The 19,380-nt window shown below is 41.2% G+C and overlaps 2 protein-coding genes across 4 annotated transcripts in view; one reads left to right on the plus strand and one right to left on the minus strand.

The window, feature by feature from the left end:
- LOC125247564 (CXADR-like membrane protein) overlaps positions 1-19,380 on the plus strand; it is an 824,350-nt gene that overhangs the window by 502,386 nt on the left and 302,584 nt on the right. The window lies entirely within an intron of this gene.
- The window catches only part of LOC125246438 (E3 ubiquitin-protein ligase TRIM35-like), a 47,695-nt gene continuing 31,064 nt past the window's right edge, over positions 2,750-19,380 (minus strand). For all 3 annotated transcript variants that reach the window (XM_048157390.1, XM_048157396.1, XM_048157386.1), the window contains 5 exons: positions 4,074-4,397; positions 3,641-3,976; positions 3,518-3,562; positions 3,283-3,363; positions 2,750-3,172 (listed from right to left, as the gene is read on the minus strand). In XM_048157390.1, coding sequence (XP_048013347.1) covers positions 3,126-3,172; positions 3,283-3,363; positions 3,518-3,562; positions 3,641-3,976; positions 4,074-4,397 — 833 coding nt within the window. In that variant the 3' untranslated portion in view covers positions 2,750-3,125. The remainder of the gene's footprint in view (positions 3,173-3,282; positions 3,364-3,517; positions 3,563-3,640; positions 3,977-4,073; positions 4,398-19,380) is intronic.

Raw genomic sequence — 19,380 nt, forward strand, 5'->3', positions numbered from 1 at the left:
CCATAACTAGCACATACACTGATCATAACTATCACACACTGACCATAACTTACACATATACCGATTATAACTATCACACACTGACCATAACTAGCACATATACCGATCATAACTATCACACACTGACCATAACTAGCACATACACTGATCATAACTATCACACACTGACCATAACTTACACATATACCGATTATAACTATCACACACTGACCATAACTAGCACATATACCAATCATAACTATCACACACTGACCATAACTAGCACATATACTGATCATAACTATCACACACTGACCATAACTTACACATATACCGATCATAATTATCACACACTGATCATCTATCTATCTATCTATCTATCTATCTATCTAATTAAAAGCTAAAACATTACCATGGAGCTGTATGAGTTTCTTTCTCCTGCTGAACACAAAAGAAGATATTTTGAAGAAATATTTTGAACCTAACCATTGATGGTTATCAGAAATATTTTGAACCTAACCCCTCTGACTTCCACAGTATGGGAAAAAATACAATCAACAGGTTGGTTATTCATACAGGTTTGGACAACCTGTGGGTGAGTAAATGAAAATTCTGTCATTATTTCAGTTTTTAAATTCTGTTTAAAGCACACAACAGGTAAGTCTTTAAGTCACAGATTAGTGCTCATGTTGTCACACTGCTGAGAGCCGAAGTAAAACAGCAAACAAAGACTCATTTGTTGGTCTCTGATGTAAAATAGAGATATATGCAAACAGTGATATCAGCACAAAGTCTTTTGTGTCACTATAAGCATGTAAATGTTCTCCATTTCTTTGGAACAACCTGAACTTATTTCCGCTGAATCCTGCGGTCTGATTCTCCATCTTCACTAGACATTTACTCTGGATATTTACACCAAACAGAGCAGATGGCAAGTCACAGAGACAACCATCAATCATAGAGTTTATCAGAGCTACGGGAGAGATCCAAGACTAGTCAAACACACCAACTAATTAATCAACTAATCACTGGGAAACGACACTGAAACCACAACTTTAGATACCAGTATCTGACCATAGGATGATGTAATCACGAACGATAAAGACATTTAAAATACATTGTCATGAGCTCTATTATATATACTTGAACAGTACAGTTCTTATTTTGTCAAACTATATTTTCACCAGCTGGAGAGAAAATAAAGAAGAAATAGATTATGGTACATTATTTGCTATTTATTAAAACACAGACAAAAAAACAAACAAAAAAACAAACTGGCTGAAACTGACCCAAACTGAATCTCAGCATGAATACATTAATTTCTCATGGTGGTCATTTTTAACCGTGAAGGAGCCAAGAGTGACTTTTTTCCTGATCCTTTAACATATCTGAATCATGTCCATGATTTTGTGTTCACAGAGCTAATGCCACTAAAGTCACCATGTGTCATCCACGTTAACACGTTAATCTAAATCGTTTTGTAATTAAAACATATTGAACCACTGTACTCACATGAACTGATTTAAATATGTTTTTAGTACATTAATGGATCTTGAGAGAAGAAATGTCATTGCTGGCTATGCAGGCCTCACTGAGCCATCAGATTTCATAAAAAATATCTTAATTTGTGTTCTGAAGATGAATGAAGGTCTTACGGGTGTGGAACGACATGAGGGCGAGTAATTAATGACATTATTTTCATTTTTGTGTGATCTAACCCTCTGTGAATCACACATCTGAGAAATGATCGCAAGATCACATTTAGGATGGTTTGTGTGACACATTTTATAAATGAAGCCCATATTTGTGACAAACATCTCAGGAAAGAGACATATTAAACAATTACAGAGGTTTAATTAAGAAAATTAGTAGAAATCATTCAAAATGAACAAAGATGCTAAAAAAGGAATGAAAAGACAAGATATGAGAATCAGCAAATCATCTTCATCACACAGAACAGAGAGAGGATTTTACAAACAGTAAAGTCAAAATTTATTTATATAGCGCTTTTACAATTGGTAATTGTTTCAAAGCAGCTTTACATATTAGAAGCACAGAAAAAAGGGAAGTGGTTAAAAATAAGCTGTACAAACAAGCGTGGTAATATGTAACATATACAAGATGGTGCTACATTAAGCCAATGTCGGCTGACTTCCAGGGGTGGAAAAAACCCCCTAGGAGAAAACCCAGCGTGGGAAAAAAGTCCTAGGAGGGAAAAAACCCCTTGGAAGATATATATAATATATGTAAATGGATATGGAGATCAAAATCTGAATTATACATTTTTATTATAGAGATTAAAAATAGATTATATATAAATATATGTAAGCGGATACGGGGATTAAAATCTGAATTATAGATGCAGCCAGAACTGGATCTGTAGGCCCATTGTCTCCTGGGCTACGTTGTAGTCAGGTCCAGACACAGGTTCTCCATCTGATCTGGATACGGCCTGGATCCAGCACCCGGCAAACCTCGGGATAAGCAGAGAGACAGATATTAGCGTAGATGCCATTCTTATTCTGATGTACAGGTATATCTAGTGTTATAGGAAATGTTCTCGGTTCCGGCCGACCTAATTATTGCAGCGTAACAATCCTTTAACGGATTTGAAAAATGTTAATGTATTGATAATGTGTTATGTGTATGCAAGAGCAAAGAGATGTGTTTTTAGTCTAGATTTAAACTGACAGAGTGTGTCTGCTTCCCGAACAATGCTAGGAAGATTGTTCCAGAGTTTAGGTGCTAAATAGGAAAAGGATCTGCCGCCTTCAGTTGATTTTGATATTCTGGGTATTATCAACTGGCCTGAATTCTGAGATCGCAATAAACGTGAATCTGAGATCGCAATAAACGTGAGTCTGTCCATTACTGTATTTAATATTTTATTTAAAGCAGTTTATATATGAAACACAAGAAAATGACATTCAACACTGTAGGAAAATATCCATCAAACCATATAAATGAACATAAATCTGGCCTTTTATTTGTACAAGATATTTGAATCTAAACTTGATGGTGTCACTATTTCTTCAGGGAGTTTTTCTCTGTTTTCTGAGAAGAAGAAAATCAAACAATGAACAATCCTCTGTGAGTTTTTGCTGTTTTAAATCTTGTTTCAGATGGTCTCCAAACTCAGCAGTATTTTATTGTAATATTGTAGGCATCTCTATTTCCTCTGAGTCCTTCCTCCCTGCAAAATAAAAGCATCGACTGACCTCTCGTATGTGTTTTTACCATGATTGCAGATTGTTCCAGATCAGATGAGTGTGAATCATCAGATTGTGTGAAGCTCAAACTCACCAGCTCTTCTTGCACAGATGATCTGAAGAAGAATCACAGTAGGAGCAGCAAACACTGCCATCTCAACAATAATCACAATCACTGCAGGAAACATGTGTGGAAGAAGAAGAAGAAGAGAAACTGGACATGACTGAAGTCAAGGGGATTCAACTATGAACAGTTATTGATGAAGCATTTACAGACTGACTGATAGTTTAATGGTGTAAAGCTGTCAGTAGAAATGAACATGTCGTACCTCTGAATAATGATCCAGCAGTCACACTGACTTCAGTTTCTGATGCTGCAGAAGATGAATGTTCAGATGTTCATCTGTAGGACATTAACATCATATTTTACAGTAGTAATAGTTGTTTCTCACCTGAATACTTGACAGTGTATCTGACTGAGGTCTTGGGTTTATTTCTGAGAGTAAGCTGACATCTCCACTCTCTGTTGTCATCTTCATTCAGGAGTGTTGTAGTCAGAGTGATGTTACAGTGATCTGATGAGAATAATATCTGATATCTGGAGTCTGTCTTCAGATCAACACCAGCCTGATTCACCCACAACAGCTGAAGTCCCACAGAACGGATCCACTGATCACAGGAGAATCCAGCAAATGAATACATCTGACAGGAGAGAGTCACAGAGCGACCTGGACTGATCTCAGTCTGTGAGGATGATGATGATGATGATGATGATGGAGACACTGAAACTGAACACAAGACACAAATCACAGACTCTTCAATCATCATGTGAGTTTAAAGGGAGAATCTGCTCTTTTTAAATTGATCACATAATCATAAACTCACCATGAAGAACATGCAGATAATCAATAGCATCAGTTCCTTGTTGTTCTCCATTCACATATTGTCTGCAGGTGTATAATCCATGATCTTCTTTTGTGACGTTCTTGATGTTCAGAGAGCAGTCAGACCCCAGACTCAGTCTCTCATGTCTCTCTGTGTCTTTATTCTTTATCCCTCGATCAATCAGTTCAACTGTTGCTGAACGTCTAGATGTGTTACTGTAGGTCCATGTAGGTGATTTGCAGTCAGGAAGATCATTATTACAGGGCAGATGGACTGTTTCACCAGAAATGATGAACACATGATCCTCATTCACTCCACTGGTACCTGAAACACAGTATATTTGAGTGATCATTATGATATATATCACTCATGCTTCCTGCTTCGCTACTGTTCGGACGCTCTTGCTTACAGCTCCGTGCTTTGCTCTATTGCTTTCATATTTTATCTCCTAATTTTAACTACAGCAAATCAGCACAGTGCACAAACGACAAATCTTGGCACCAACAAACTTTTTAACTGGAAGAATTGCTACAAAAAAGGGGAATTTTTATCCAACCAGCCTCCCACTGACGGCCATCAGCTTACATTCCGGAGAAGGGAAAACACAGCTGCCTACATCCAAAAGGATTAGAAATAATATGCCTCCTCTGGTTGAAGAATCTACCTGCTGCACAAACTGCCACAGACTTCTACAAAGGATTGCAGTTCTTGAAACAAAGTTACTTGCGGGACTACCAAACCAGAAGGAACACATAACAGAGCTTCATCATGGATGTCCTCAGCACACAGTCGGTGAGTCCCATGAATCTAATGCCCCTAAACAGACCATACTGAGTGCCGAAATTGGTCAACATATTAATCGATGGCACAAACAGGGAGCGAGACCCAAAGGCACTCGAGACATCAGATTGTCACGAGTATCACATATTGTAGTAGCATCCTCTACCCCAAACACTAGCTCCCTACCACCGCCAATACATCTGGAGAACAGATTTGAAGTGTTAATGAATGTGGGTGAGGAATCTCCAGACATGATGAATGTGGGTGAGGAATCCCCAAACATGATCGGACACAGATCAAATTAGCCAGCAGCTAACACCGATGCTAACTGCCGCTCAAGGTCGAGCAGACAGCGGCACTCAGCTCAGAGAGCAGCCGAGCCCAGGACTCTGATAGTGGGTGACTCTATTATCAGAAACATTAGCAGCAGGGATACAACTACATGCTGCCTTCCACAAGCAACAGTTTCTGATATAAACAGGGAACTTAAGAGCATTCTGATGAAATACAAAACTGCAAATCGACTAATCATTCATGTGGGGAAGAATGATATTCGGAAGGAGCAGTCAGAACTCCTTAAAAGGGATTTCAATTAACTTTTTGAAATGCTTAAAAGACTAAAAGTTCAGTCGTTCATCAGTGGACCACTCCCAGCAAGAGGAACAAATCGATTTACATGGTTGCTTGGTCTTAACACATGGCTACAAAAAACCTGCAACTTAAAAGGACTGAATTTCATCGACAACTTCAATCTGTTCTGGAGTCAGAGACAACTGTTCACTCATGATGGCCTGCACCCAAACAAACTGGGCTCAAGAGTGCTAAAGGACAATATCTACTTCTGCCTCCATCATCCTTCAGCAGTGTGTGCCAATCTGAATGGCACAAACACACCTGGACAGAGTACAACTGACCACAGGACTTCATTTCAGCACCTGAATGGACATGCGGTTGACACATCCCACAAGGTCAATGATAACAAGACGCAGCCACAACAACCACTGCTCACGGACACAATCCTGACTGAGCCCTGCCCACAGAGCCCACTGAGAGACAGTGACGTGTTAGAACTGCTCCAAGATTCAGCACCCAAGGACGACTTTCGGGAAAACAGCCAGGGAAGCCAGGACAACATATTACAGCCTCCGGTAACACCAGAGCAACAGCCCCTCTCACCGGACACGTTATCCCTCTCTCCAGCATCCCCTCTTCTGTGCTTCTCAGAGAAAATGGAGGAACTGGTGTATGCTGGAACCAAACTCTCCCACTCTTTTGCTGCGAGCCCCCAGATATCAACAAAAAAGCGTCAAGCGACCTCCCCCTCCTCCTGCGAGAGCTCTTCGGCCCCTGCCACAACGCCAGGGCCCACATCCTCCTCCATCTGTTCTAGGTGAATCAAAAACAACCGATAACAGCTCTCAGTGATGTGTGTCGGGTCCCCGCTATGATAACAGTGACTTTGTCAAATGTTTACAGAACAAGTGGGAACCCAGTGTGCCTGTTGCTTTCTCTGTTTCTGTTTTATTACGTGATAGAAAGCCTAAGGCCTTCTCAAACCGTTTGGCAAACCCATTTAATCTGCTGCCTATTACACGTCAAACTAAGATTACTGTAGAGAAAGAAAGTAAGACTGTTAAGTTAGCACTTTTAAACATCCGCTCACTTAAAAATAAATCACTTCTAGTCAATGACTTAATAACCACAAACAACCTAGATTTTATTCTTCTAAATGAAACATGGCTAGAAGACAGTTGCAGTTCAACAATCCTGAATGAAACAACCCCTCCTAACTTTACTTTATGAGTGTCTGTAGAGCTGTTAGGAGAGGTGGAGGTGGAGGCTGCTCTATTTAAAGATGTCTATCAATGCAAGCAAGTGTCATTTGGTGATTACTTGTCTTTCGAATACTTGGGTATTGTGTTAAAAGGTGCTCCTCGCATTCTACTTATAGTTATCTACAGGCCTCCAAAATACTCTCCAGCCTTTGTGGAGGACTTTACAGAACTGTTATCAGCAATTTCCTCTGAGTTTGACTGTTTTGCTATTACTGGGGACTTTAACATCCACATAGAAAATGCAGAATCCAATATGGCAAAAGAAATCCTAACGGTTTTAAATACTTTTGATCTGACTCAGCATGTACATGGACCTACACACAATCGTGGACACACTCTAGATTTAATTATTAATAAGGGTCTAAACATTTCATACATTGTCATTAAGGATGTAGCGCTATCTGATCATTTCTGTATTTTCTTTGATATATTGATCTCTCCGACTGTTAAAGCTAGATCTGTCTCGGTCAAAAAGTGATGCTTAAATGAGAATACTAGTGCACTGTTTATGAAGGCTATATCTTTAACACCAAGCATATCTGCAGACTCTGTTGATTTTCTCCTTGATTCTTTTAACTCAAAAGTACAGAATGTTATTGATAACACTGCTCCTGTGAAAGTCAGGAAGAAGAGTGGCAGACAAAAAGCACCATGGAGAAACTCAACAGCAGTGCAAAATATGAAATGACAATGCAGAAAAGCTGAGCACATGTGGCGAAAGACAAAACTCGAAATCCATTATCACATCTATAAAGATATTCTTCATGCTTTCAATGTGGAACTAGGCAAAGCTAGACAGACCTTCTTCTCAAATATTATAAACAGAAACTTAAACAACACCCGCACTCTTTTTGCTACTGTAGAGAGACTAACAAACCCCCCCAAGTCAGATTCCCAGTGAAATGCTCTCAGACAGCAAATGCTGTGAGTTTGCTTCCTTCTTCTCTGAGAAAATTAATAATATCAGAAAGGCGATCAGCACATCCTTGAGCTGCACTGGGGTAAAACAGATCAGATCACAACATCAGAAAGCAGCTATTATGTCTGTTTTCGAAGCAGTTGATGGTAAAATTTTGGAAGAAACAGTACAGCACCTTAAAACATCAACCTGCGCCCTTGACACACTTCCCACATCTTTTTTCAAAAGCGTGTTTAACTGTTTAGAAGCAGATCTCCTAGAAGTGGTAAACGCCTCACTTCTCTCTGGGATTTTTCCAAAATCCCTGAAAACTGCAGTTGTTAAGCCCCTCCTGAAAAAGAGCAATCTGGATAACACCATATTGAGCAACTACAGACCAATCTCAAATCTTCCTTTCATAGGCAAGATCATTGAAAAAGTTGTTTTCAATCAGCTGAACAAATTCTTAAGCTTGAATGACAAAACTGAAGTCATTGCGTTTGGAAACAAAGATGAAGTTCTCAAAGTGAACACGTACCTTCACTCTAGGGGTCAAACAACTAAAAATCAAGTCAGGAATCTTGGTGTGATAGTCAGACCTGAGTTTCAGTAGCCATGTAAAGACAGTAACTAAATCAGAATATTATCATCTCAAAAATATTGCAAGAATTAGATGCTTTGTCTCCAGTCAAGACTTAGAGAAACTTGTTCATGCTTTCATCACCAGCAGGGTGGATTATTGTAATGGGCTCCTCACTGGTCTTCCCAAAAAGACCATAAGACAGCTGCAGCTCATACAGAACACTGCTGCCAGGATTCTGAGCAGAACCAGAAAACATGAACACATCACACCAGTCCTCAGGTCCTTGCACTGGCTTCCAGTTGCGTTTAAAATTGATTTTAAAGTACTGTTACTTGTTTATAAATCACTCAATGGTCTAGGACCTCAATACATTGCAGATATGCTCATAGAATATAAACCTAACAGATCACTCAGATCATCAGGATCAAGTCATTTAGAAATACCAAGGGTTCACTCAAAGCAAGGAGAGTCTGCTTTTAGCTGTTACGCCAGCCGCAGCTGGAACCAGCTTCCAGAAGAGATCAGATGTGCTCCAACAGTAGCCACATTCAAATCCAGACTCAAAACACATCTTTTTACCTATGCATTTGCTGATTGAGCACTGTGCTATGTCCAAACAGTTTGCATTTTTTATTTTATATGTATTATCTTTTTTTTTTTTTTTTTTTTTTAATTCCTTTCCTGTTTTTATTTCATTTTTAATGTATTTTATATATTTTATGTATAATTTTGTTATTCCTGACTTTTAATGCATCTTAAATATTGCTGTCTGGTTGAAAGAGCTGGGAGAATTAGGAAGAAATCATTTGTGATTAGGTTAAAATTTGGTAAATTTTTACAAACCATGGGGAAATTTGAGCTGTAGTGCATGGTTAAGATATCTCTGGATTACAGTCAGGACACTTTCCAAAGGGGGAAATTTCCAAAGGGGAAATTTGAACTGCGTTGCATAGATAAGATATCTCCGGAAGGGGGATTAGGGCTGTGTGGTGCAGTTTGAGGTGTTTTGGCAAAAGGGGAGATTGAAACTTTGTTTATCAGTTCAAGGTGCCTTAACAGGTAGAGCTAGACAGCGGTCCTGTCGTGTGAGGAAGATCCAGTTAGATCCGTTTAGATCCACTCTGACGGACAACAACAACAACAAACTCCCTGAAACTTCCTACAGTAGCTCTTCCATTCAGATAACAAAATTCTGTTTTTACTGTTATTTCTATTTCTTATGTTCTATTTTTATTCTTCTTCTTTATGTAAAGCACTTTGAATTGCCATTGTGTATGAAATGTGCTATACAAATAAAATTACCTTGGCTTGCCTATATATTAATAAATGAAGACATGAAACATATCAGCATATAAATCAGACAATTCAAGTCTTTTTTCCTCATGAACACAATCATCACAGTCTCCAGAATAAAGTGTTTGTCTTGATCATGTAGCTGTTGAAATCTCTGAATATGAAGATAATTGTTGATCATCAGATGTTTGAGTGACTCTATGTCCAGTATCAGGAATAATACAGTATGATCTGTATGTATCAATACACAACTCTGAGATCACAACGTGAATGTGTGCAAGAATAAACTGAGCATGTTCAAATCAACTCTTTCCAGACTAATTCCACTAAATGTCTTTAGAGAAAATCCAGATTTCTTTACCTGTGAGAAGTGAAGAGAGAATGATCAGTCCCAGCAGACACAGATCACACTGATCAGCCATTTTCTGTTACAGCTCCTCCTTTAATCATCATCAGCTCCTCCTGTGGTTGAGAACTTCCTCTGATCTGAACTGAGTGTTTAACTCCAGCTAGAGTTGATATATAGTGACACTGACTCAGACTCATTTTACTCTCTGTAGATTGGGCTCATACATTATGAGCTTAAATTAACGCCAAATGTACTGCTGTTACAGATCTAAAAATAATAAGCATGATTTCAAAATGTAAAAACCTAAACTTTTGTAATGTGTTCTTAATAATTATGTTTTCCTTTGCTTTATTACTTTATTACTTATTTTTGTGCTCTCTAACATTTTCTGCTCATGTACGCTTTGTGTTGTTTTTCCTCTTAGCTCTTCTTTCCACTTTCCCGTTCAAGAGCGGTCACTTCAACATTGTGTCAGCTACGCTGCGGGAACTCCTCCCCTTCTCCCCATTCGCATGCAAATACTGTCAGGCTTACGGGCAGTTTAACAGGCAGTAAAGTGACAATTGCATCAGAAACTTCTCCTTAACGCTGCTGTCATTGTTGAAGACGCAACAGAAGATACATCTTTCTTCACAGCATCCGATGGCAACCTTCTGTAGAATCTGTGGGGGCCTCATCGACCCGCCGGACTCCCATTACCGTGGGCCTTCCCCTTCCTCGGGATGAAGGTGACAACTCTACGCCTCATTTCCCAGTCCTCTTCTGAAGCCTTGTTTACACTGCACGTGTGTGCGGCGCGTTACGGCTACCGGAGCTGATACGCGGCCACTCTAGTCAATGCTCGTGTTTACACCAGCCGCGCTGCGGTGCGTTTGAGAAGCGCCCCAGAAGCGGCTCGCCGCGCCGCTTTGCTAAAGATAGGCGCCTCGCCTATTTTTGATGGACACCGTGTCCAAGACGCGCAGCTCAAATTCAAAATATAGTCAAAATAATCACCCTGAGTAAACTCCTGCTCATACTTCACATCACTACGATGCCAGAAACTGACGACAAGAGATTTGAAGTTGAAAAACTTGAAATTTCTTTGTTTTTGTTGTCCATAACTGGAATTTTAAGTGTGTTAACTTCATCTGTATGGCTACAGCAAAATAAAGTATGGCATAGCAATAAACACAATAAAACCGGACAAAATCTAACAATTTAGCCGGTGTACCTTCTTTTAATAAATTACATGAAAATACAGCAAGGTTTGTTAACTCTGCTTTGTAGAAAACGAAGAACAAACATTGCACATCAGGTGTGTTTTGCTTTTTTATTTTTTAAATTAATTTATGAAGCCACTGTAAACGTGTTATATTACAATGATGATATTTTGTGCAGACAGGTTACTTTGTTGTAAATAAAAAAGCCTGACAATGTCACTGCCAAATACCTGAAAGTACTGTGATTTATATTTCATTTTATTTCTTTTTTCTCTCCCTCTGTCATGTTCCAGACATGCAGTAGTCCTCACTGACAGCCCACTGCTTTTCCAGAAATGTTTGTAGAAGTGTGTGTAAAGTTTTCTGTGATGCAACTTCTTATTCGTTTCTCTTGCTTGGCTTCCTCCTCCTCTTGTTCCTCTTCTTCTTTTTCTTTCTTTCCACTGATGAATCTTAAGAGGGAATCCCATTTGCTATTCTGTATTAAAAGAAAATACAGTACACCCGGAAATGTGCTCACCATTTACTCATCTTTGGCATTCCCAGATGTTCATCTTAAGGAAGAAAGTCATATACACCTCAGATGACATGATGGCTTTACAATGTAATCATCTGTGTAATGATTTCATCATGCCACCACTGGGTAGCTTACTCAGGTGCCTTGTGAAAACTAAGAAGTTCATATTGACCAACACGTTGACTTTATTTGGACACCCATTGCATCACCGATTACTGAAAGTCAACGTCATGATTGCTTCCAATCAATTCTTACATCTCAGTGTAGAACTCAAATATGATGACACCTTGTCCTGTTCATTTGTTATTGTCTTTAATTTTCTTAAAGGCATCCTCCACTTTTCTTGCCACTTTTGCCTGATCAAATTGCATATTAAACTGCTCAGTCGGTTTCTCGGCTATTTCTGCCCAGAACAGTTTCTTTTGTCCTTTTTGTTTGATTGGACATTCAGTGCTGGTAAAGTGTGCACGTGTCGAGTCAAGGAGGTACAGGGTTTGTTCTGGAGTGAAGATGTGGTGTGGGGGATAGGTGGACAGGGAAGGTACTGAAGTAGAAGCCAGAGTGTTCAGGGTTGGAGTAGGTAGAGCAGGATGTGTTAGAGGTAAAAGCAGGGAAACTGTATGAAATGCAAGAATCATATTATGTACTTCTTATGCTGCCATTATTCCAATTGATAACTTGCACAATACAATTAATTGTTAAAAATAACATTATTGCAGTTTTCAAAAGACAGATATTTGTCACAATTAAAAACATTCATATTAATGGGAAAATTATTCTTGTTCAGTTTGTCACAAAGCCGTGTTTAGCTCGCAGTTAGGTTGCGCAAACGGGTAACCGCCAAATTGCGAGTTTCGCCTGAGGCAAAGCCAAAGTTTTGCAAAGCGAGGCCGGTGCCCTATGCGCTACGGGAGGCCGTGGATAAGAAATTGAATGAACTGGAGCAACAAGGAGTAATTTCCCCGGTGTTACACAGTGAGTGGGCCGCGCCCCTGGTCTGTATTCCAAAACAGGACGGCTCAGTTCGCATATGTGGCGATTATAAGGTGACGATTAATCCGTGGTTAGACATTGATCAGTACCCCATACCCAAAACACAGGATTTGTTCTCCACTCTAGCTGGGGGAAAACATTTCACAAAATTGGATTTGACACAAGCGTACACCCAAGTAAGCCTTTCCTCACCGTTAATACGCAGCGGGGATTATACGCGTACAATCGTTTACCATACGGGGTCGCTAGTGCGCCATCAATCTTCCAGCGTACCATGGATATGGTATTGCAAGGATTAGAGGGTGTTGTGTGCTATCTTGACGATATTCTCATAACCGGAAAAGACACCAACGAGCATTTGAAAAATTTAGACAGTGTTTTGAACACGGGCTTAGGCTAAACAAAGAAACATTTTCTTTTTTTCAGAATAGCGTAACGTACCTCGGACATGTCATCGATGCAGAAGGGTTGCACCCGATCCCGGAGAAAACTGAAGCCATCGATAAAGTCCCCATGCCCAAAAATGTACCAGAGTTGAGATCATTCTTGGCCATGCTGAATTATTATGGTAAATTTATACCAAATCTGTCAAGTGAAATTAAACCACTTACTGAGTTGCTTCACAAAAATGCTGAGTGGAAGTGGACAGAAAAATGCCAAAGTGCATTTGACCGCACCAAATCAAGGCCGTCTTCAGCGCCGGTGCTGACCCATTATGACCCTAAATTGCCTATGATCTTAGCTTGTGATGCATCCCCTTATGGGGTTGGGGCAGTAATTTAGGATAATAGGTAATAATAGGATTGAGGTCAGGACTTTGACTAGGCCACTCCAAAGTCTTCATTTTGTTTTTCTTCAGCCATTCAGATTTGGACTTCCTGGTGTGTTTTGGATCATTGTCCTGCTGCAGAACCCAAGTTTGCTTCAGCTTGAGGTCACGAACAGATGGCCGGACATTGTCCTTCAGGATTTTTTGTTAGACAGCAGAATTCATGGTTCATTTATCACAGCAAGTCTTCCAGGTCCTGAAGCAGCAAAACGGCCCCAGACTGTTATGTATGCAGCTAAATGTTGTGTTATATAAAGACTGAACCACTAGGGGGCAGCAGTGTTCTATTATTGGTTGATGTCTGTATTGAATAAAGCAGTTGAAGAAGCAGTGAACCAAGAAAACAACGTGTGCGTGTTGCTCTATATGTTTAGATAAAAGTGTTTATCTATAGTCCTGAGTCGGCAACATAATATAAACTGCCGACGAGTTGTGTAATCCGGAAGACTTTTCACTGCATCGGCGAGAGAAATGCCGGTGTTGGTCAAGTTTGGATAATAAAAGAACAACCACGCTAAAACAGCACCGAGCTAGTGAGCTAGGGTAGCTGTAAAGAGTTGATGGATCAGTCTTCTTCCGAAGAGTCTAACGCTACAGTGACAGAGACTAGAAGCAGACACATCATGGCTGGAATAATTGGACATATGGATCCCTTCGATGAGTCCGGTGAGCAGTGGGCAACGTACATTGAACGTTTTGAGCATTATGTCTTGGCTAATGAGATCAGGGACGCAAAAAAAGTACCGGTACTGTTGAGTGTGCTCGGATCAAAAACTTATGGACTGCTTCGTAGTTTAGTTGCTCCCGAAAAGCCTGGGGAGATGGACTATGACAATATTGTGGGAGCGTTGCAGGCTCATTTAGCTCCAAAGCCACTCGTAATTGCGGAGAGATTTCGTTTTCACAAGCGAAACCAGGGAGAAGGAGAGACAGTGGCGCAATATGTGGCGGTATTGAAAGGACTTTCAGAACATTGTGAGTTTGGTGCTTACTTAGAAGACGCACTAAGGGACAGATTTGTGTGTGGACTTAAAAGTGAAACTGTACAGAAGCGCCTTTTGACAGAGAAAGATCTCACGTTTCAGAAAGCAGTCGATTACGCGATATCGGCTGAAACAGCCACGCGTGACGAGCAGCAGTTAAGTGGCTCCCTGAAAGTGAACGCGGTGTTTTCTCAAAAATGCTGGCGTTGCGGGAAAACTAATCATAATGATTAAAACTGCTGGTACAAGGATCGTGACTGTCATCAGTGTGGGAGGAAAGGCCACACGAAGCGCATGTGCAAAAGCAAAGTAAAGAACGGTCGTGACCGAGAATGGAAACAGAAAGTGGAAAAACCTGAACAGAAATGTAATACAAGTAAGCGCAGTGTAAAAAGTAAAAAGAAGAGAATTTATCACGTTGAGACAAGAGAAGATGAAAGTGAAAGTGAGGGAAATAAATCTGACACTGACTGTGAGTTGGGACTTTATGCCATGTCACAAAAAGGGAAATATTCACGAATCTCAGTGCTGCCTGTTGTAAATGGCAAGAAAATGGAGATGGAATTGGATACAGGGGCTGCTGTGTCGTTGATCCCTTGGGAACAGTATAAAAGCACGCTGAGCCAGCTACCACTGCAACCCACTGATATAATGCTCAAGACATACACTGGAGAGCCGTTGGCACCAGAAGGGGTCATCAAAGTGCAAGTAAGGTTAAACAAGCAATGTGCTGATTTGCCTTTGTATGTAGTTAAAGTGGATGCACCCGCATTGTTTGGCAGAGAGTGGCTGAGAGTAATTAAACTGAACTGGAAAGATTTAAAGACTGTGCATGCAATTGAGCAAAAAGAGAAAGACAACTTGGAGACGGTGTTAAAGAGACACTCCGCTGTTTTCTCTAATAATCTAGGCACAATGAAGGGAATTAAGGCCACATTGACTATTAAACCTAACAGTGTTCCAAAATTTTGCCCACCACATAATGTGCCATATGCTCTACGACCACGAGTCGAGGCTGAACTAAAGCGACTGACAGAACTTGGAGTGATCTCACCCGTGGAGCACAGTGATTGGGCCACGCCCGTGGTGCCTGTCAGCAAAAAGGATGGCACAGTAAGGCTCTGTGGAGATTTCAAGATCACCATCAACCCATTTCTGTGCGTGGATAAGTATCCAATTCCACGCATTGAGGATCTTTTTGCCTCTCTAGCAGGAGGCCAACGCTTTAGTAAGCTAGACTTATCAAACGCTTATCTACAGATGGAGGTAGAAGAGAAGTCTAGGGAGCTGCTGACTATTTCGACACAAAAAGGGCTATTCCGTTTTAATCGTTTACCGTTTGGGGTAGCTTCATCACCCGCCTTATTTCAAAAGGCTATGGACCAAGTGCTTCTCGGACTGCCGTATACACATTGCTACCTGGACGACATACTGATTAGTGGTCCAGACGAAATGACACACCTAAAAACTCTGGATGCAGTCCTGGGCAGGCTAGAGGAACACGGTCTGCATCTCAAGTCTGAGAAGTGCCTGTTTTTCCAGGAGTCTGTGGAATACTTAGGTCATATCATTGACGCAGAGGGACTCCACAAATCACCAGAGAAGGTACGTGCTATTGTGGAAGCACCTGCACCTGGGGATGTCAGTCAGCTACGTTCGTTCCTAGGAATGCTGAACTATTACGGACGTTTCATTCCCGATTTAGCTACTATCATGAAACCAATGAATGATCTGCTAAATAAAGGGAAGAAATGGCAGTGGACGTCAGCCTGTGAGTCAGCGTTCCAGACATCAAAAGCTTTACTTGTATCACAGGAAGTATTGACCCACTACAATCCTAAACTGCCCCTCCAGCTCGCATGTGATGCTTCGCCCTACGGGGTTGGCGCAGTGCTCTCGCACGTCATGCCCGATAATGAGGAGAGACCGATAGCCTATGCATCACGAACGCTCAGCAAAGCGGAACAAAACTATGCTCATATTGAGAAGGAGGCGCTAGCGATAGTTTTTGGAATACGAAAGTTTCACCAGTACCTTTATGGTAACAAGTTTGTTCTAATCACTGACCATCGCCCGTTGACCTCCATCCTGAGTCCATCGAAAAGTACACCATCAATGGCTGCAGCTCGAATGCAGCGTTGGACGCTCCTCCTGTCAGCTCATGATTACACCATTCAATACCGAAAAGGTGCATTACATGCAAATGCCGACGGGCTGTCACGACTGCCACTCCCCTACACGCATAAAGAGAAGCAAGGTGCAGTAGAGGTATTTTACACATCTCAGTTAGAAAACTTACCAGTCAGTAGCACCGAGATCAAAGGAAACACCTTGGCTGACCCTATCTTGGCTCGGGTCCTAGAAATGGTCTCAACTGGTCGTTTTCCAGCTGCTAAGGATGCAGGTGAAGAGCTGTCACCCTATCTGCAGCGCCGGCATGAGCTCACAACCCAACAGGGATGCCTCATGTGGGGTGGGAGAGTTATCGTACCACCTAAACTGCGCCCTCGAGTTCTGGAAGAGCTCCATTCATCACATCCAGGTGTAGTGAGGATGAAAAGCCTGGGGACACAGCTATGTATGGTGGCCCGGTATAGACGCTCAAATTGAACTACAGGTCAAATCTTGCCACTCCTGTCACAGCGTACAAAAAGAGCCTGGACTAGCACCTTTACACTCTTGGATGTGGCCCTCCAGTCCTTGGGAAAGGATACATGTGGACTTTGCAGGTCCATTTGAAGGACATATGTACTTGGTCGTGGTGGATGCACATTCAAAGTGGCCAGAGGTGCATATCATGAAGAGCACCACTGCCTGTATGACCATTCAAGTGCTCAGGGCACTGTTTAGTCGCTATGGCATTCCACACATCCTTGTGAGTGACAACGGACCGCAGTTCTGTGCGGAAGAATTCAGTACATTCCTGAAAAACAATGGAGTCAAACACATCCGCTCAGCGCCATACCATCCAGCCACCAATGGCCTGGCCGAACGGTTCGTGCAGACTTTCAAACATGCTTTAAAGGCATCCAAAGGCACAGCACAGGTGCGTCAGCGACTTGAGGCGTTTCTATTAACCTACAGAAACACCCCGCACACAACAACGAAAGAAACACCGGCAATGTTGTTTCTTGGACGCAGGCTGCGCTCTCGATTGGATTGTTTAAAACCAAGTGTGGCTGGAGCTGTACACAGGTCACAGGATGCCCAACAACAACGGCGCCAGCATCACGCTAAGGTCAGACAGTTTGAGGTAGGAGAGTCAGTTCTTGTGCGTGATTATAGAAAGGGGGAGGAAAAGTGGGCACAAGGTGTGGTGAGAGAAAAGACTGGACTGGTGTCGTACAAGGTGAATGTGGGATTGCCAGGGGTATGGAAACGCCATTTGGACCAGATGTTGAGACGCCCAGATACAGAGCCTCAGCAAACTGCAGTGAATCATACTGTAAACCCACAGGTGTTACTACCTCCTAGTGATGGTGGCACCACACTGCACTCAAATACTCCTTTATTAGAAAAGAAGGATGTTCAAGTTCCAGAAATCAAAGAAACATTAAAAACACACCAGTCCACTGAACCACCATCTACGGAACATCCTCAGATAACCGAGACAGTGAAACGTTATCCTGTGAGGATCAAAAGACCACCAGCTCGTTACCGTGATGAGTGAGCAGTAATTAGTTAATAGAGGGTTATAGCACAGTTTGAGTGAGAGACATATTCTTTAAACATATAAGTTATACAACCACTGAGATATTCCTAATTTGTTGTTGGAAGTTAAAAAAAAGGTAATTGTACCTTTATTGTCGTACATGAAAAGTGTATTGTTTTGTTTAAACAAAATGTTGAATGTTAATGTTAATGACATTCAATCTTAGTGGGGAGGAAATGTTATGTATGCAGCTAAATGTTGTGTTATATAAAGACTGAACCACTAGGGGGCAGCAGTGTTCTATTATTGGTTGATGTCTAAAGCAGTTGAAGAAGCAGTGAACTAAGAAAACAACGTGTGCGTGTTGCTCTATATGTTTAGATAAAAGTGTTTATCTATAGTCCTGAGTCGGCAACATAATACAGACCATCACACCACCACCACCATATTTTACTGCTGGTATGATGTTCTTTTTCTGAAATGCTGTGTTACTTTTATGCCAGACGTAATGGGACACACACCTCCCAAATAAATAGACCTCATCTCCCAGATAGATCTCAATTACTCACTATTACTTACTTTCTCATTTGTTCCTGAATTTCTTTGGATCTCAACATGATGTGTAGCTTTTGAGGATGTGTAGCTTTTGAGGATCTTTTGGTCTACTTCACTTTGTCAAGCAGGTCCTATTTAAGTGATTTCTTGATCGTGAACAGGTGTGGCAGTAATCAGGCCTGGGTGTGGCTAGAAAAACTGAACCCAGTTGTGATAAACTACAGTTAAGTTGTGTTTTAACAGCAGGGGGCAAGCACTTTTTCACACAGGGCCATGTGGGTTTGGATTTTGTTTTCCCTTCATAATAAAAACCTTCATTTAAAAACTGCATGTTGTGTTTACTTGTGTTATCTTTGATTCATATTTAAATTTGTTTGATGATCTGAAACATTAAAGTATGACAAACATGCAAAAAAATAAAAAATAAAAAAATCAGGAAGGGGGCAAGCACTTATTCACACCACTGTATGTCATAGCTGATGGCATCCTCATCACTGGAGAGGGCGAGACATTAGAATTAGAAACCAAGACCATGACAACAAACTTAGAGCACTGTTGACTAGATGAACATCAAACTGAATGCTGAGAAATTTCAACTGAGGAAAAGCGAGGTTCCTTACATCGGACATTTACTTACCGCAGACGGGCTCAGAGTGGATCCTGAAAAGGCAAGAGCGGTCAGAGACATGCCACGTCCAACAGATGTCAAGGGTGTCCAAAGGCTCCTGGGCATGGTAAACTATCTCTAGAAGTTCTGTGACCACCTGTCAGATGGCTGTGAGATACTGAGGCAGCTAACGCATGGGAATGGTCAGATGCGCATGAGCAAGCATTCACA

This window comes from Megalobrama amblycephala, linkage group LG1 (genome assembly GCF_018812025.1).
Source record: "Megalobrama amblycephala isolate DHTTF-2021 linkage group LG1, ASM1881202v1, whole genome shotgun sequence".
Classification (NCBI taxonomy): domain Eukaryota; kingdom Metazoa; phylum Chordata; class Actinopteri; order Cypriniformes; family Xenocyprididae; genus Megalobrama; species Megalobrama amblycephala.